General features: G+C 41.4%; 1 protein-coding gene across 2 annotated transcripts in view; it reads right to left on the bottom strand.

Annotated features, from left to right (window-relative positions):
- The window catches only part of RFWD2 (ring finger and WD repeat domain 2, E3 ubiquitin protein ligase), a 185909-nt gene that overhangs the window by 134077 nt on the left and 31482 nt on the right, over positions 1–20350 (bottom strand). For both annotated transcript variants that reach the window (XM_015417745.1, XM_015417746.1), the window contains exons 8-11: positions 20221–20297; positions 9932–9989; positions 7468–7582; positions 3257–3392 (exon numbers count right to left, since the gene is read on the bottom strand). In XM_015417745.1, coding sequence (XP_015273231.1) covers positions 3257–3392; positions 7468–7582; positions 9932–9989; positions 20221–20297 — 386 coding nt within the window. The remainder of the gene's footprint in view (positions 1–3256; positions 3393–7467; positions 7583–9931; positions 9990–20220; positions 20298–20350) is intronic.

Genomic DNA, 20350 nt, shown 5'->3' with positions numbered 1-20350 from the left:
TGGAATGACAGGCCACGGAGAGTGGAATGACAGGCCTAGGGTGGAGCAGGAGTATTCAGGAACTGGAATGACAGGGCCAAGAGTGGAATGACAGCCCCAGGGTTTGCCAGGAGTGTTCTGGGACTGGAATGACAGGGCCAAGAGTGGAATGACAGCCCCAGGGTGGAGCTTGAGTGTTCAGGAACTGGAATGACAGGCCACTTTCAGGAACTGGAATGACAGGGCCAAGAGTGGAATGACAGCCCCAGGGTTTGCCAGGAGTGTTCTGGGACTGGAATGACAGGGCCACGCAGTGGAATGACAGCCCCAGGGTTTGCCAGGAGTGTTCAGGAACTGCAATGACAGGGCCAGGAGTGGAATGACAGCCCCAGGGTGTGCCAGGAGTGTTCAGGAACTGCAATGACAGGGCCAGGACTGGAATGACAACCTCAGGGTGGAGCAGGAGTGTTCAGGAACTGCAATGACAGGGCCAGGAGTGGAATGACAGCCCCAGGGTGTGCCAGGAGTTTTCAGGAACTGCAATGACAGCCCCAGGGTTCAGAATATTTTTTTCCCTGTTTTCCTCCTCTAAAACTAGGTGCGTCTTATGGTCAGGTGCGTCTTATGGTCCGAAAAATACGGTAAATGCTTTAACCCCAAACGAGTCGATGACAAAAGGACTGCGTCATCAGCGTACAGCAGTAAAGATATATGCGTAGAGCCAAGTCTAGGGCTGTGTCCATCGACTAAAGACAGAAAAGGGGCAAAGTCATTTTTTTAAAAGATTGAAAAGGGAAGGGGCCAAAATACAGCCCTGCTTAACCCCTTTATTTATATTAATAATTGGTGTAAGTCTTCCAGAGGGAGGGCATCTAATCTGACAAGATGTAGCCGTATACAATTTCCTGATAAGGAACAGTAATCTCTTATCAGGAAGCAAATGATTAAGTTTCCTCCAGAGTAAATTCCTCAAAATAGAGTCAAAGGCCCCTTTAAAGTCTAGAAAGGCAGCATAAAGCTTGGCCTTTCTTCTTTTTGAATATTTATTTATCAAGTGAGAGAGGAGAATACAATGATCAAGAGGTGACTTCCCCTGGCTGAACCCTATTTGCTCAGGACCAAGGATCTTAGAAGATGAGGTCCCGTTAAGGAGCTTTAGTTGTAAGAATTTGTCATATAATCTCCCTATTACAGAAAGTAAACTTATTGGCCTATAGTTGGAAGGGTTATGTTGTGGTCCCTTCTTATAGATGGGTACAATAATGGCACTGGACCACGGCCATACAGCCTGGAAAATCTAGAACAACTAATGAACTCCAGCCATGAAAGCCTTCAACAACATATAATACAGTAATCTTGAACTACAGCCATCAGCCAAAACCAAAAAATACTACAAACTCACCCTAAAATAAAACTACTAATTTAAGACAATCCTGGAGGCCAGTTATTTGGCCTTCAGCTTCACAGACTGAAATTGATTCAGCAGCCCAATTCAATGCATATCCACTCAAAACTAAGCCCCATAGAGTACTGCCAGATTTAATCCCAAAAACACATATATGCATAATCTCGGTAGCCTTAATCTGAGGTTAAACCAAGCAACATCTTTTGCTGACCTTTGTTCAGACTACTCAGGTACACTCTTAAGACAATATTCTGTCTTACACAGGATACATGGAGGTCAAATATTCAAGCACCATTTTAAGTAGAAAGAACAGCAAACTTTCTCTAACAGCAAAGTATGCCAATATACCAAACAAGGGAACAGAAAATTTGGTTTTGTACAAGGGCAACACTTCCTTTTAACCATGGTTAAGGAACTGTGCACTCTCCTCCTGGCCTCTCCCTTCCCATATGTAAATTCCCCCACCTCCTTCTTCCCACCCAACAAATATCAATACTGTTAACAATGGATACCTTTGGCTAACATTAGCCATGAATAAGGCTACTGGACTTAGCTCATGCAAGGAGGAGGCCAGGAAAGAAGCCACAAATCCCACAGCCTGCACTCAAGTTCTTAAACAACATTAGAAATAACAGAATGGCTTGGTGCAGACAGATTCCTATCCACAACATGTCTACACATGCACAACCACAACATGTCTACACAACATGTATGCATATCTCATGCAGAGTGCTATGCTTATTTGTTTTAAAGAATACAAGTTCCGCTCAAAAAATAAACACATCACACCTGAACTCAACATTAAGGCATTTGTTAGTACCAAGTTTGCTACCCTCTAGCAATAAATCCAGTCCTAGGATTATTTAAGCATTTTAAGAGTTCAACAGAAAGACATTTTGAATATGCAGATAAAAGAAAAGAGGAGTTCCTCCAAGAAAGCTTTTGTCAAGAGGAACAGCTACTGTGCTACAAGGACAGACGTACTGGCATCCAAACAGCTACAGGCACAAGAACAAGTTTAATCCAAGTGGTGAGCTGTTAAGGAATTTTGTTTAAAATATTTACACCCAACTTTCCACATAAGTCCTAAGTATAAGTAACACGACCATTTATTGGTAGCTAATTTACATAATTTGTTGGTCTTAAAGGTGCCACTGGACTCTAAATTTGTTTTACATAATTTATACAAAGGCAGCTCTTCAAAACATTAAGATTTTACAATTAAGAGAGTACAGTAAAGATTTCATGCCAAAAATCAGCTTCACCCTACATTTACTGTTGATGCAACACAATTCAAGAACGCAGCAGTTTTCTCATTGATTACATATCTAACTCCGTTTTACTCACAGCAAGCTCCTGCTACAGTGCCAGTGCTCAGTTTTCCAAAATATTAGTCCAAGCCAATGCTTTCGAACAATGTATTGGGCAAATACTACTGTACTCACTGAATTTAACAAATTACGTCTACATTTACCAGCAACCACTTACATACCAGTTATTCACCAAGCATCTGTCAACTACCAAGGTAGGAAGTCCCACAAATCAAAACAATGAACACTGTAAAAATGGATCACAGACAAGGAATCAGCTCTCTTGATGGCGACAAATGTAAACTTATTCTTGCAACACCTAGTTCTGAAAGCATCTACACACCTGAAAGCATGTGTGAGGGGTACACACCAGTTACAGCTGGTGAATTTATTAAGCTGTGGAAAGAATACAAACACCAGACATTATTGGAAATATTTACCTACATAAAATCTTGCAGCCACAGAAAGACAGCAAATTAAAAAAGGAACTTTGATTTTCTCGATCTTACGTAGCTACCAATTTCTCACAATAAATGAGCATTTAAACATGGATATTCATTACCTGGACACTATGCTGGATCCATTATAAAGGTCACTAGCATACGACAGTGTTGCCAAGGGTCGGACAGAATTGTAGCGCGTGAACTTGGACAGACATTCCTGAAATTCATCCAGTTGACTTGAGGTTCTGCTGTCATCTAGATGAGACAGAAACAAGTAACTGAGGGTTTTAAACACAAGAATACGAGGCAAATACAGTTTCAGACTATTGCAAGAAGTAACATTTCCAGTTCCATTTCAAGAAACACTCATCTCAAACTAACTTGAAATGCATTTTTGCAGAGGTAGCTCTAAAAGGGACCATTTATGTAGTACCTGAAGGTCTATGAACATTTCCTGTGATATGCAGCAGTACACCAATTTAATTCGGGGCAAGAAAAGAGCACTTATGGAAATCTGGAAATCACACTGTAAGGCTCATTCTGGTTCAAATAATTCCTCATGGATCGTACTCAAAGGGTTGCTATTGGAAACCAGTTGTCATCAGTGTGGGACCTATAGTGGAATTCCACAGGGTGGAATTCTATCCTCCATGCTTTTCAATCTCTATGTAAAGCCCTCAGGACAAATCATTCGTAGTTTTGGAGTAGGTTGTCATCCATATGCTGATGATTCTCAGCTCTATTTATTTATTTATTGGATTTATATCCCGCCCTCCCCAAATGGGCTCAGGGCGGCTAACAAAAGAGGCAAATGCCATGACAAACAATTAAAACAGCATAAAAACAATCATTAAATAAAGTACAGTGGTCTTGATGTTAAGTCTTATTAGTTTCTTGGAGAGTTTCTTGGAGAAAGATACAGTCGAAGGTTTTTAAATAGTTGGTTCATTGAACTCCATCATTATCCCTGTCTTTAAAAAAGGCAATCCCAATAAGTCTTTTGTCCATAATTGGTAAACTTTATGCCAAATATCTAGAAAAACGCTTCAAAGATTGGATCTATTCTTATCATATCATCTGCCCTGAACAAATCAGGTTCTCTAAAGGCAACTCCACATTAGACCATTGTACTCTTTTAGCTTTCTTAGCAGATAAATATATGAAAACGGGTACAAAAAAACCCGTATGTGGCCTTTATTGATTTGAAAAGTGCATTTGACTCAATATCTAGACAACTATTATGGGATAAATTAGAACTAATGAAGATCGATCCTCGATCATTAATTTTGATTAAAAACTCTACTCATCTACCTCCTGTCAAGTCAAATACTCAGAACAAGGACACTTAACAACTAAGATTCCAATTCATAAGGGAGTGAAGCAAGGTTGTATCCTAGCACCCCATCTTTTTAACCTATTCTTAAATGATCTAGCCTCGTACCTGGAACCTGTCAACAGCCATCCCCCTAAACTGGGATCTCATGTCGTACCTCTTCTACTTTATGCTGAGGACACTACTATTCTTTCTTGCACTAGAATTGGTCTCCTAAGATATTTACAAGCTTTTTATAAGTTTTGTCAAGATAATACACTAAATACCAATTATTCAAAATCCACAGTATTAGTTTTCTCAAAAAGTTGGAAACTTCAAAAATTGTCCAGGTAAAAAACTTCAAATATTTAGGAATCGCATTTCAATATAACTTAAATTGGACAACACATAGAACTTGAATATCGGTAGCCAAGCGATCTACCTCCCTCCTTAAGCAATTCATTTTTACCAAAGGGAACCAATACATTCCATCAGCAATAAAGATCTTCAAAGCCAAAATTCTATCACAGTTATTATACGGTTGACCAGTCTGGATAAAGGCGTTTAACAATGACCTTGAAAGTATCCAAACAAATCTTTTTCGACAACTCCTAGGTGTGCCCAGACAAATTCGGCATTATGCATCGAACTGGGTCAACACCTCATTGAAATGAACATTTGGTTAGCTGTTTTCAAATACTGGCTCAAAATACATTTTAGAGCCTCAACAAACTCTCTCATGTCACAATTAAAAACTGATCCACACCGTGCTAATTGGTTTTTAGGCACTGAAAAGAAAATTCACCAATTAAGTTTTTCTATTGATTTCTATTTGTTGAAAAAAACTGCCATCTTTCTATTTGTTGAAAAAAACTGCCATCTTTCGGATAATCAAAGACTGTTTGATTTAGAAATTCAAAAACTGTGTCCTCTATCTTCATCTCAGGCTTTTTTGAATCTTGTAACACAACATAACCAAATGGCTAAGTATATTCACAGTTTTGATGTTCCTTTACACTGTAGAGCATTTACACTAGCCCAATTAAATGTCCTCCCCTCAAATATGCTATTGGGCAGATTAAAAAAAAACAAACCTCTTTCATGAAAGGATGTGTAATTGTTCCTTAAAATCTCTTGACTCAATTCAACATATCATTTTAGATTGCCAATTTCATACAACCACTCGCAAGGAACTTGATCTTTAATCCTGTCATTGATCTTTAATCGTAATGTTAATAAAGATAGATGTATCCAACATCTCTTAAATGACACCAACCCTGAAATTACAGCTCTGGTTGCTAAGTTTCTAGCTGAAGTGATTAAAATCAGATACAGGCTTTTAAATTGAATTGTATGTATTTTAATTATTTTTACTATATTTTAGTTTGCTGGAATTGCTACTATATGTGTCTTACTGTTCCTATTATGCCATTAAAGGTGACTGAACTGAACATAAACACTAGTTTTGGATACTGAGCTTAAAAAAGGCAACTTGGTTTTCAAATCAAACGTTGGCCATCGTTATATTAGTTGTACTAGCACTTTATAAGTTATTATACTTAGGACTGCACTGTTGTGATTTTATTAATCTTCTTGTTTTAGTGTTGCACAGTGTTAGGAGCTGCGGTGGCTCAAGTGGTTAAGACGCTGAACTGCAGGCTGTGGAAGGTCAGTAGTTCAGCAGTTCGAGACCCGAGTGTGCCGCATGACGCAGTGAGCTCCCGTCTCTAGTTCCAGCTCCTGCCAACCTAGCAGTTCGAAAGAAAGAAATTGCAAGTAGATAAATAGGTACCACTTCGGTGGGAAGCTAACGGCGTTCCGTGCATCTTGGTGTTTAGTCATGCTGGCCACATGACTACGGAAATGTCTTCGGACAGCGCTGGCTCTTCGGCTTTGAAACGGAGATGAGTACCGCAACCCTAGAGTCAGACTCGACTGGCTTTCGAGCAAGGGAACCTTTACCTTTACCTTTAGTGTTTTATACAGTTTTGTAAGCCGCCCTGAGACTGCTTTGCAGGGAGGATGGGATACAAATCAAATAAATAAATAAATAAGGTGCAGAGAAATTTCCTTCTACAAAGTGATGTCAGTTTTAACTAATGCAGCCTCCACCACTGTCATGTAGAATATCTGATCCCAAAATGCATTTATAAACAAGATACTAATAGACATCATTACTTCACACTCTAAGAATATAATGTATTTGCAGTTAATTGCAGCTGCTCTTACAGTCCTGGCGGGTCCCTAGTTTAACCTTTTTGAGCAACAGCTTAGGAGCGCAAATCTTAGATTTGAAAGAGCAGAGGCTATAAGAAGGAAGACCAGAGGTAATAAGGGTAAGGAGGTAGAGTGTGGAAAATCAGGGAAGAGCTTATAAATTAAGGAAATAGGGATACAAAGCTGGTGTAGAGATTTGAGGAAGGGTGCCATATGGTATGAAATGATTTGGACGCTGGAATGCTAGGAACAGATGACAGGATTGAGAAATCTAAGAGAATCATATATTTTTTTAGTTTTCAGTTTTTGAAATGTTTATGATGCCAAATGGACCTCATAATCTCCAGGATGTTCATGATAAATTGAAAGCCAATAGAAAAGCAATCAAAAAGCAATAATACAGCAGTCCAACGAGAGCAGAGCAAAGCATTTAAGAGAAAACAGACAAACAGAAGGGTTTTCACAGTACTTTACAGGAAGAAGAATGATGGGAGGTTTTTTTCCACAGAGGGAGGAATGAAAGAAAGCTGAAGCTTTTGTATATGGTTGACAGGGCAGATGGTGATGGGGAAGAATAAATCGGGAAGAGGACAACAGGCCATAACACAAACGTGCACAAAAAAGTTGACTTGGAAAACAGAGTAACAACACTACTGCTGTAGCTGTCAGTCTGCTTTCCTAAAGAAACCGCTGCTTGCCGTAAGAAAGTAGCAAATTACCATGCTGGACTGGAAAAAGATATTGGGAACTAGAGGCATATTCAAAAACACTGCACTTCAGTCTGTAGCTAACATGTTCTACCTGATACTCGAGTCATCCTAGTGGAAAAGTAGCACTGTTCCAGATCCTCGAAGTGAGCCGTAAGCCTCTTTCTCCTTGATGCTAATGTGCTGTTATACCATGGCTGCTTTTTAGTCTGTATGAAACAAGAGGGGGAAAGTTCAGAAGCAAGACACAGGCCCCCTCCTTCGCCTCTTTGGCAGTTATGACAGCTCAGTACATAAACAGTATTTAGACATTTCAGATGTATAAAGAAACAGAACAAGTGTTACTGTTTGCACCAGCCTTGTATGACATTCCCATGCGACACGCTGAAAAAAAGATTGATTTACCTGTAATTCTTGTCGAGTGAAGGTAGCAATTATAACAAATCTATCGTTATGCCTAAGGCGTATGGATTCAGATCACAGCACTCCAATGAACAGACCATACAAAAGCAACTTTTCTACAACTATGATATCATGCCATCATATAAGAAATGCCATCTGCCCAAAGCTGGAGAACTGAAACATTAAAAACATTTCTATCATAAGAAAACAGTGCCCTGCAAAATATTTCAGGCTCCCTTTCTCACAAAGCTAGGTTTTCAAAGCATGTGAGTTCTAGCACAGTTACCTTGAACTTGCCGCACAGATTCAAAACTGAAAACCTGACTGAAGAAACTCAAACCAGGGGACCTGTAACCAGTGTTCCCTCTAAGCTGAGCTAGCTCACCGTTTTTTAGCCTCCAGCTCACAGATTTTTGGCAGGATGGCTCCACAGCAAACTAATTTATGCAGGAGCCAAATCGCTCACCCACAACTTTAATGCCAGTAGCTCACAAAGTAGAATTTTTGCTCATAAGACTCCATAGCTTAGAGAGAGCATTGCCTGTAACTACTCTGATGTTTTGCCGTTTGCCAGAACCAAGACTTTTGGGAGGTATCTGAACCTACACAAGATAAATTTGTGGAGCCTGTGCCACTGCCCATTCCAACAATGTCAATGACTTAAGAATGAGGATTGACTTGGCAATCAAATGCAATTACACACAGCCTCTGAATACAATTGCCAATGCCAGCTGCTTTATTATAAACACAGAGGTTAGCAGAAACATAACACCTCTGTTTCCAGCAGAAGCCATTCAAGTTAGATTCAGCACTTTAAGACAGGCCTCGCAGTTTTACAAATACAAGATGATATAACATCCCAAGGAAGGGTGGCTGTAAAACTGTGCTGTAGTTTCAAATTTGTAAAAGAAAGTTTTCAGTATCTGAATCCATAGGGACTTTAAGCCGGGAATTACATGCTCAGAAATCATTCTGCAAACTCTTTAAAATAACGGGACCAATAGATACTGAGTTGCTCACATTAAAGTCTACCTATAAATTTTCTAGGCAGGCCTGAATTTTTCTTGCCTCCTCACTCCCAAATTGATTTTATCAACGCTGTAGAAATGCAAGCTCTCTTTTAATTACAGTACTGATGCAGGACTCTAACTAGCAATGTAGATTTTAAACTGGAAAAAAGTTACCACTATATGTGCATTCACATTTTTGTTTCAAAGGTTTTTGCACAATATCGGTATGACCCTTGTGAATCTCACACATTACCCTGACAGATGCCAGACAGATTTACGCTGAAGCAAAAACCACTTTGATTTCCATAGCCTTACTTCCAGTCGATCCTAAAAGAAATCAACCCTAACTGTCCCTGGAAGGCCAGATACTGAAGTTGATGCTCAAATACTTTGGCCACCAAATGAGAAGGGAGTACTCACTGGAGAAGACCCTAATGCTGGGAATAATTGAAGGTCAAAGAAGAAGGGGACGGCAAAGGATGAGATGGTTAGACAGTGTCACCGATGCAACGAACATGAAATTGAGCAAACTTCAGCGGATGGCGGAAGGCCTGGTGTGATCTAGTCCATGGGATCGCGAAGAGTCGGACTCGACTGTGCAACTGAACAACAACAAAACTTCCAGATGTGTGTGCTAATCAGAATATACCTCTACCAAAGTATAGGCATGAGTATAAATGGGATCTTTTTTCAAGAACCCCCAATAGATCTTGGGACCAGAATATTAGGGACTAAGCATCAGCACATAAAATAAAGAGGTTTCGTCTGACATAATATATTTTTAGCAAAGCCACACTATAAAATCATAGGCTGTTTTCTACTACATCTGAGCACCCTTCCCTTGACTTGACCATTTTCTTCCAAATTAACTATACAACCCAAATAGCTTCATTCCGTATATGCAGTAAAGACGACAATACATGCAGAACTACTCTACTTCATGTGTATAATTTAATATACCATTTCATTGCTTACATTTTGAAGGATCCCTTTATGCATGTCATGACATCTTGCATAACTGCAACACACTCGTTTTTATATCTGTGTCACTTATTTAAACTACCACCCTTATCTTTTCCTTTCCCAGAGAAAGGGGGAAATCCTCTTATTACCTGGCTTTGTACATAACAAGGTATATTTTCTTACCTGGGAACTGCCACTAAATCCAGGAGTCTGGTTGTATTCTGTGGAATCGATAATGCTACTGTAAAAATAAAGATAAAAAATAAGGATGTGGGGAGAGGAGGCTTGTGAGTCTGTACAAACTCAAGAGCCTTACTGCACGCTGGCATTTGTGTACTCCAGATGTGAGACTGCACAGAAACATGACTTGTGTTAAATTGAAGGTTCCATTTGTTCAAAGGACAACTACAGCTACGAAACATACAGCTGCGCTCTTAAGCAATAAAATCTCTACCAAATGTTGAGCTGCGAGTTGCAAATGAAGAGACACAGCCTCCATTTGAAGGAGGCAACAGGAAATGGTAAACTGATTCTGGAGGGATGCTAGAATGCAACAGAAGTGTAACACCACCTCCACAAACAACAAAAGAAAAAATAGAGGCCATCAAGCCTCTTCTGTGGCTACTGTATGCACAGTAACTCACTATGAAAAGGCCTCTCTTGGGAAATAGATTCAAACACTTCTGCTTTAGACCATTTGTAAAATGCAGCCGTTACTCATATGAAAATGCAAAAATATTACGCTGTTATCACCAGCAACCTCAGCTTCAGCATGTTCTAGCACACTGCACAAAGCTTTTTAAAGAAATTTTTTTTATGTGCTGAACAAAAATTTAGCACCCGCATCGAAGTAAATAAGACTGCCTTTGGCAGTTCATTAGCTGTAAGAAAATGTAGGGTTATTTAAAGAGTTGATAGCAGAAGGGTTCCATGGAAATACAAGAAAGCCATCCCCACACCCTGCCTCTCTCTTGAAGGAAGACAGCATAGAATCTGTCAAGAACCTGGAATGAGGAGGTATTAAACCGAAGCAATAAAGCCAGAGATGTAAGCAGTGGGGCAAAAACAGAGAGTGAGCAACTAAGTCATAGGGGGAAATAGATTAAAGGATAAATCCTGCATAGGCCAGACAAAAGCTTGAGATTACATTCTCTAAAGGTAAATAAAAAAGGAATATGCTACAGGGAGAAGCTCATTTCCATTGTCCTTGGGTATTTCACAAGGAACTTTTCAGTGCTTGTAAAAGATACCCTTAACTTTTGCTCACGTGGACTCTTAGCATCAAAGTTTTCATAGCGAAATAATGGATACCAAGAAACACGGCCTCCATAGACCTAACCAACTTTTAAACACATTTACACAGATATTTTCAGTGCAATTACTTAAAACACTACAAAACGTACCCAGCTATACATCTGCTATGCACTTTCACATGCTGTTACTATCATGCATGCCTGAATAATTGCCTGGGGGATTTAATTTCATCCCGTTTCTTTCCTCATGTTTCACCACTCGCTGGGACTTACCAACAGCAATGCCAGAATGGTACATTTACAATTTGCCTAGGGAAATAACATTCCTCTCTAAGCATCTATGAGACAGATATGTAGAGAGAAGTTTTTGTCTTTGAGTGGAAAAGAACATTCTGGAAAAGAGTTTCTCCAGTTAGACTCGGCAGATTTTCTGTCTTTGAGTTCTCCTGTGCCTCTCTTTGGCAGGCAGGGGGAGAACCAATTGTTGGGAAACCCTATGCACACCACCTGCTGACCAAACTATCCTCGTGGTTTCGTGACCAAAAAGTGTTGGGCTCTGATAGATCCTTGCTTGATCATTGTATCAAGCTTGCCCACTCAGCAGAGAAATATGGAGGGGCGGGAATTGTACTGTGCTTTTACCAACCTGAAGGGGGCCTTTGACTCGACATCTAGAAGTTTATTGTGGAGCAAATTGGATAAGGTTCTCAAGGACAAAAGACTAGTCTTTCTTATTTACAAACGATATTCTTTAACCAGCTGCCAGGGAGATTTAACCAGTGGGATCCCCACCAATCTGGGGGTCAAAAAAAGATGTGTATTGGCCCCTTACTTGTTCAATCCCTTTATGAACAACCTAGCACCTACCTTGAGGACTGTGGGTGGCCTGGCACAACATTCCTCTTCTACTCTATGCAGATGATACCATGGTACTATCCTGCATGCAATTGGGCCTCAAGAGCCTTTTGACTACATTTGTAGACCATTGTGATTCTAACCTACTCCTTGTCAATTTTGAAAGATCAAAAACACTTGGAGATGTCACCACTGGAATGTAAAGGGCAGATTTATCAAACAAGTGAAATTCTACAGATACCAAGGAGTCACCTTTCAATACAACAACAAATGGACATACCACCAAAATCACGCTCAACCTGGCAAAGTGTAGTATGTCAGCTGTGATCTGCTTCTTTTGTTCCCATGGGGACCAATACGTCTCTGCTGCTATTAGTGTTTCTAATGCTAAACCTGTAGCCCAACTGCTCTATGGAACTCCTATTTGGATTAGTGCTTTTAATCAGAGAGTTGTGATGATTCAAGCATTATTCCTACATTGTACCCTGGGCATTCCAAATTGTGTTGGATATGCAGCCATGTGCCTGGAGACTGGTCTGTGTCTCTCAGAGATGAGGGCCTGGCTTAAAGTTCTGGTTGTGCATCCATTTTTTTATCAGAATGCCCTAGCTACATATATACTATGTTCTCTGATACTTACTCTAGCAATTGGTTGTATCAAGTTTAAGGAAAATTAAATCAATGGGAGTACCACTTGTTGGGATGTATATGCTTGGAAGCCATCAAGACTTTCTCTTGCGAGGAGGCTTCCGGTTGATGGTGGCACGCTCACGGACTCACCTCCCGGACCTCCCGGGGGTGTCTCTGTGCTCTAGTGGAAGGAGGCGGTGAGCAGGCTCGTAAACCCCCCCAGGGGCCCGGCGAAGGGACCCTGGCCAAGGAGCTTTAAGGGGTAGCCTCTTCGATGGCGGAATGCCAGAGAATCGAGGCTCCCCTCTGCTCCAGTGGTTCTTCCAGCTGAGACACCAAATGGTACAAGTGAAGCTAACCGGATCAAGCGCAGGAGATTGGGCGTGAAAAATGATGAAAGAAGCGGGGTCGGAAGACCAACTATGAACGTGAGTCAACTGAGAAACGATTTTTAAAAGAAAAGACGCTCCCTACCCTATCCCGTGGAATGGGAAAAGCGAGCGAGGGGGGCTGCCTCCCATGCGCATAAACCATTGAGCGAAGGGGGGGGGGAGCAGAAGAAAAATGTGCGATTGCCCAGAAGTACTCACCCAATCAAGTTAAGCAGTCAAGCGCATATTCAGAAGCTTCAAAAAAAATCCCGAAAGTAAATAAACGGGGGGAAAGATGGCGGTGAAGAGGGACAGAGACAAAGAAAAACTTTTAAAAACGAAAGTAGAGTCCCCAAAGCCGAGAACGACCAGTGAGACGGCTAAGGCTGTAGCTGAGTGCATGCGCCCTCTACTGGAACAGTTAAATAATTTCAAAGAACAGATGTCTGTGGTAACAGCAAATATTACAACCCAACAAACGCAGTTGTCTGTAGTAACAACAAGCATTACTGCTCAACAAACGCAAATAACAGATTTGATTCAAGTAATGAAGCAGGATGCTGAGAAAATAAAGGAAATGGCTGAATCAACGCAGGAAGTGAAGAAGAAAGTGCAAAAATTGGAAAAGAAAACTATTTCTTTAGAAGATCAAATGCTTCAAGTCCAAGTGGATAAGGCCAATATGGTCCTGCGCTTCCAGGGGGTGCCGGAGAACAAAGCAGAGAATCTTAAAGAACTTATGAGTGAGCTACTCGCCCCAGTAACAGAAATAAAAGCGGAATTGCTACTCAACGACATGGATGTAGCCTACAGGTCATATTCAGGATATATAAAGAAAAACAATCTGCCTGGGGAGATTGTAGTAAGATTCTCGAAGAGGCACGTCAGGGATGCTATCCTGAAAGCAGTAGTGGCAACACCCTTGAAGGCAGAGGAGAATGCTGTTAGAACGCTAAAGGATATTCCATTTGAAGTAAGGCAACGTAGAAAGAAATATAAAGAACTTGTGCTTTTCCTCCAAACAAATTCAATTGGATACAAATGGCTATTTCCAGAAAGCGTAACATTTAAGATTAAAGAGAAGAAGGAAAAGATTGACTGTTCTTAAAGCTCAAGTATTTCTAAAGGAACATTTGGGAAGGTCAGAGGACGAGAAAAAAGAAGAGGACAGCAGGTCCAGTGGCGAGCTGGAGCGGCCCCGAAAAGGCCCTACAAGCTGTGAAAGAGAAGGGAAAAGAAGAAGTAAAGGCTGAAGGACTCTGATTTGTGCCTTTGAGAACTTTGGTTCTGGGGGATGATTGGGGATACTGTTATTGGGCAGTTAAATGTAAACTTGAGGGTAAAGGGTTTTCTTTTTTAAAGGGTTTGACTCAGTTCATAAAAAGAATAACAATGAGAAGACTTAATGTTTTAAAGCTAGTTGGAGGGTCTCCTCTCTTGGGTTTTTAGTCAGTAGTGGGTACTTTACTTTCTCCCATATATGTAGTTCCCTTACCCCCTTTTCTGTTGTAGTTTTTTGTAGTTTAAAAAAAATCAATAAAAAATCCCCTCCGGGGGCTCAAAAAAAAAAAAAAAGACTTTCTCTTCCTATGCCAGAAGTTAAAGGATACTGATAGGCAGTCCCTGCATGCAATAGCAAACAGAACTTGTTCTCCCATAGCCTTAGATATCATCCCTAGGACTTTCACTGCATATTTTCCATCTCAGAGCTCCTCAGATCAACAGAGCCTAGGTCTGACATCTTGCCTTATATAGCAGTAAAGCAGATATTTATGGATGCCTCATGTCGAATGACTCCGCCCATGCCAGGCTAGGGTCCCTGAAACCATATCTCATATTTTGCTCTACTGTCACTGACATCTTGAGCAGAGGAATCTTTTAATTAGCCCCCCCTTCATAATTTTATTGGTCAGCCTGATAAGTGGCCCGTCTCTCACCTTTTATCTGATTGAAACCCCTTTATTAGCAGTCAAGTTGCTAAGTTTCTTTTAAATTTTCTGAGGTCATGGGAACAAATTGGAAAAAAAATCCAGATACCTTATCTTCCACTGTGTTATACTACCCTAGTTATTTCTGACCCTTTTAAACCGTATTCTACTATTTTATAGATTATTGTAATTAATGCCTAATAAAGGTTCTGTCTGGCTGTTCTACCTTGCAGGGCTGACTTCTTAACACCCAATCGTCTCTCAGCTGAGGGTTAGTTTACAGGGCCTCGTGGTGGCTCATTACTCTGGAATCACTTCCCAGTGTTGTGCATTTTACTTTTTGACGGGTCACTACTGTAGATGCCCCCTTACAAAAACTCTGACATGCAGATGGCATGAAAACGAGACTCCAACCTTCACTTATGCTCAGTGACTGCAACCTTAACAAGACAGTTTTGCAGAAACCCTGTACTCCAGAGCAAGCCATATTTACATGTTTCAACCATCTGAAGAAGATCCTCAGTGTTGACTTATGAATGAAATTTGTGAAGGCTCTGCACAAAGCTAAAAGCATGTCTACGACTTCAAAATTGTAGCCAAGAGTCTTTAGGGAGTCCTTCCCAATTTCCAAACAGCAAGATGGTTCCATCCTGGGTCTACATAGTTCAAAGGACGCTGTGAGAAAAGGAATGGATTTGCCAGCGGGAACCTGGAGCTGATTAAAGTTCCACAAGGTCTGAAAATCATGACCTCCTGGGACAGCATGAGGCAATAAAAGCTACTTTTACCTTCCTTATTGCCCTGGAAGGGGAACCTGTAGGAGGATGTAGACACCAGCCTCTCTGGCTGTACTGTCACCAGGGAACTGAATCCCAGCAATTCCTAGTACTAGAAGCAAAGAAGAAACTGCTGCACCTTGATATACCCTCCTCTTGTGAACACAGCCATGAGCAGAGGTCCTAGTCTGCTCAAAAACTGACTGAAAATGCTGCCGTTTAACCTCTACTCTCCCTGGTCTACTGATTGATAACTTAATCTGCTTAATCCGGTCAATCTGCCTCAGTTGGACTGCCTACACCAACTTGTCGCCAGCATGAACTGCTTTCAGTTAGTTGAGAGAAACATGCTCCCCCTGACCTTGTTGCAGCATTCACTGTAGTCAGACACTATGAGCTGCCGTCAGCTATTAATTTCAGTACTGGAATGTTTATTGGATGAAATGGTTTGATGATTTTATGCATTTATTTTGCTTGATCATGTGTTGTGAGCCGCCCTGAGATTGCTTGCAGGACAGGGTGGGGATACAAAATAAATAAAGAACTCAGTCAGCCCACTTTTATGTTCAGCTGCCCGGAATGTGTTCAAAATACCGCAACTCTGGAATCAACTCTGCCCATTTCAGAAGAGTGCCCCCCTATCAAGTTTCTATGATCTTGTTTCAGTCTAAGGAGAAAACCTGCAATGGATGGATAGCCTCCAAGAAGTTAATACTCATTTGTCTGCCTTCTGGAGGCAATGGCTCCTCCTGGCAATGGCTCTTTCACCCTGTCACCCTGATGTCTGAAGTGACTCTCATTGTGTTTCTCAGAGGCTTCCCCTGGATAGCATGTCTCAATCCATTAAAGAAGGCATTGTTTTCCCTAAGATAGCACATGGATGGATTGGGGATGGGGTTTGGTTACCTGCTTCTGGAGTGGTAGAAGGAGCCACAACATGAGAGGACTGGAGTCTAGCACATATAACAGAGTTAACTGCAGGGGCCATTGACCCTTGAAGCCCATCCAAGAGCTTGAGTTCTGCTCTACTGGAAGACTAGACCATTTGGACATTAGCTAGGATCTTCTCCTGTCTCTTCAGCATCAAGAACATATGTCCTGATAGCGTGCCCATGGATATTGCTGAATCAAGTGCAGGGCAGGTGTCAGAATGCTTCTCGATGTTCATAAAGAATCCATGTTCCCCAGAGAAGGAAGCATGGTTTGCACATTCACCCATCCCTGGAGGAGAGATCTGGATCTCATCAAGAGGTCATCCAGGTAAGAGTTAATGTGTTTCCCTTAGTATGAAGGTGAGCCAATGCTATGATTATTATCCTGGTAAAGGCAGCTTCTGAACTGGAAATAGTGACCCTTGTAAAAGAACCTTATGAACTTGTGGTGAATTTATCAGATCAAAACGGGCCGCTAGGGCCTCCTTGAAATCAAAGGGAGATAGCTAGCTTCCTACTAAGAGCCTTCATGATGGTGTGAAATGCTGCCCTTCTGAAGCATCGCTGGGCCAGAAAATCCACTGACAAATCAGCCTATTCAGGATGTCTAGCCAGTCCTTCTTTGAGACTATGATGACCAAACGGATGCTGAAGAACCTTGCACAAGGTGGAACACTCTGCCCAGGAGAACTAAGGATGCTCGTATTTGTCCTGTGGAACAGAGCAACCTTATTCTTCTTATCCTCAGGATCTCTTAGGTTTCCTTCTTCACCCTAGTACCAGGCCATCTAAAGTTGGACACTGGGAAGTGTCCATGGTATCTTTGGGCAGGATGTAATATTGCTTCGTAAAACTGGAGTCTTCTCTTGCTGCTAATGGATTTGTCCAGTCTTTAAGTTGGTTCTTAAAGGACTCAGGAAGACATGGTCTTTACTGCCCCCCTGTGGGAAAATCTCAGCTGTGCCTTTAGGTTTAAAAGGAACCAGCTGCTGATGGAACTTCTGTTTGTCCTGAGAGATAGCTGAAGCACTCTAATTGCTTTGCTAAGGAGGATGGGAACAAATCAGTCTGAAAAGGCTTGCTCAAGAACAAATCACTGTCACATCCTTCTTTCCCAGACAACTCATCTTCCTTGCCTGAAGGAGCTCAGGAGATTTCCGATTAATCTCCCTCAATCCAGCATTTCTCTGGAGTCTAGCACAATGGTATCTCCATTCCCTGGAGGAAATTCCCGCCCCCGCCCCCCAAGTTCACTGAGGCTGCCATTTCCCAGAGGTGCTAAAGACTGGAAGAAGAGCTCCCCCTTTCCTCATTACTCCAAGAAGGGATTATCTCCTACCTCCCTGGGAGTTAAAATCCTTTTTCAGTGTAGACAATCATGCCCTGCCTTCTTGCAGCTCCCCTTCCGCAGTTTCCCTATCCCTTGTACAAAGGAAAGGTATTAGAGAGGAAGGATCCATTCCCCCACCCTTCTAAAATAAAGCCAAGACAGAGACTGGAATAAAAGACTTCTCCAGATCCACTGGCAGATTCTACACTTTCTGCGGAAGCGGGAGCAGAATTGGGCAATCCTCTCACCCGTCCAGGGGACTGTCTGTCTTGCTTCTAAAAGTGGATGTTCTCCTCCACTAAGGAAATCTAGTGCTTATCCCAGCCTTCAAAATTTGATGAAAGAAATTCTTTTAAAGGATGTCCTTTATTTGACTGAAGGAGCAATCACAGTAAACCCAGTAATCTCCTTTAATGTTCAGGTGCCAATCTGAATTCATGGGACTGAAGCAATTTGAACTGCGTCTACATTACAGAATGTTTCTTCCTCCCAGTATAGATTTAATAATCACTGTAATAAAGATGGGTCTGAGTAGGTAGTACAGCAGAATATATGTCAAAAATACTGGCTGAGGCCAACTGGTGTTACACAGATTTCTCCAGTTGGTTAGCTGGAGATTTCACAAAGCATAAGCAACGCGTCTTCTCAAAGATTTATCTACCCTGACATCAGCTTATGTCCGCTACAGCTATATTAGAACTGTCAAAGTACAGATGAGAGCACTGGAATAGATCCTGCAATCTATGGGCAAAGGGATCCTAGACTTTCCACATCCTACTTCTCCCAGCAATCCCTCCGGACACTGGGAAAGGATCCCAGGACCCATGTGGATTAACAGCCATGATGTTCAGTGGATGGTACTGAGATGGAAGAAGGGGCCAATACCACCATCTGTTCCTTCTTCTGTCAGACAGAACAGGAAAGAGCAGAGATTTAATCTGCTTTTCCCTTCCATACTTCAACCACCCGACTGGTACTATTTAATGCATGTGGGCCTACAACCCTGTGAATCAACTCTCCCAGTGTTGGATGGGGCTGCTGGGGAAGGGAAACATGGGGAAGATACACAACTACCACTGCCTCTCTTGAACTCGACCCACTGTTACAGTGTTACTCTCTTATGCACTGTTACGCATTAAGCCATCTAAGGGACCTGCTAATGAACTACCACTGAGAAAGGACACATGGAAGAGTAGTTCTTGAGAATTATATGGGCTTCGTGGAGTTAGATGGACGCCACTGTGGGAACATAGGTACAATTTAAATGTACTTTAACACAGAACTGGTCAATACCATTCCAATACTAATGAACTGTACATGTTCCTCGCAATGATCGTAATCAATACACTAAATGTAGCAATTCATTACCCTGCTACAGCATGCAGCCCCAAAGTTAATCTCCTCATTTTCCTTCATAGCAGCCAACAGTCCATAGCTATTCAGCAGAAAAGAGCTCTTGCTGTTTGGAGAAGGGAGAATACAATCCGTTCTTTGTACCTGCTGTGACCATCCCGAAGTCAAAATTGCAACTGGCAGGCTCTTGCTACTAGGCAGTACAGAAAACAACCTGCCTTGGCAGATGCGGGCTTTTGTTACCTGGCAAGCGAATGGCTTTCACCTGCGGTCCTCCCTAGAGTGGTACATCACACAATTAGAACAGTGCTGCTCACAGACTGGTATTTCAATAAGAATAAAGCGAGCAGGCAGGAAGGATCAAACAAGTTTTTAAAAAATTTAGCATTCAGCCATGTGAACATTCATTCAATTTGTATACGCAGCAAGCAAAGAGAGTAAAAGGCAACTGCTACCTATGCAAACTATCCGAGTCCTTATTTGCACAGTTACACTCAACTCTACGGGAAAAACCTATGGAAGCCCATCAGAGATCACAGATGTGGGTGTTCATGCTTTTTCTGACTAGAGTTTCTTGGAAACTAGACCTCATTTTCTTGAGAAAGTAAAGTAGGAGAATGCAAATAACAATGCTACTTAGCTGATGGACATCTGTAAGGGAATGTTTCAGACACGCTTGCTTATGGAAGGAGGATCATACTATCTAACGCACTGGATGCAACCATCACAAAGCCAGGGAGGCGAGGAGAGAAATTCTGGCAGCATATATTTCCCAACTTAATGTGGAACATAGTAGCTGATGGTATTCTATATCTAGATTTTTATGCAGTTAGGTTAGAAATGGCTGTATTTGTATTAGTTTTAATTACTTTTATACACTTTTATATTTGTATACCTTAATTTCTATATTTTATCAGGCTATGGGCATTTTCTTTCTTACTTATTTGTATTCTGGTCATGGACTGTAAACAAAGTATATTAAGTATCATTTTATATATTATGCGTTCCACGTCACAATGGTCAATAAAGCAACAGATGGAGTACCTGTGTGAAGGTGAGGGAGCTTCAAACTGAGGCACGGTGCTGTCCTCGCTGACTGGTGAGTACAAGCCACTCCTTTCCTAGAATACATACAGTCATATTAAAGCGGCTACACAAAAGTAGGATTTACACC

Source organism: Gekko japonicus, unplaced genomic scaffold, assembly GCF_001447785.1.
Source record: "Gekko japonicus isolate JY-2015 unplaced genomic scaffold, Gekko_japonicus_V1.1 scaffold158, whole genome shotgun sequence".
Classification (NCBI taxonomy): domain Eukaryota; kingdom Metazoa; phylum Chordata; class Lepidosauria; order Squamata; family Gekkonidae; genus Gekko; species Gekko japonicus.
Note: the sequence above shows the minus strand (reverse complement) of the source record. Positions and strands in the feature narration are given on the sequence as shown.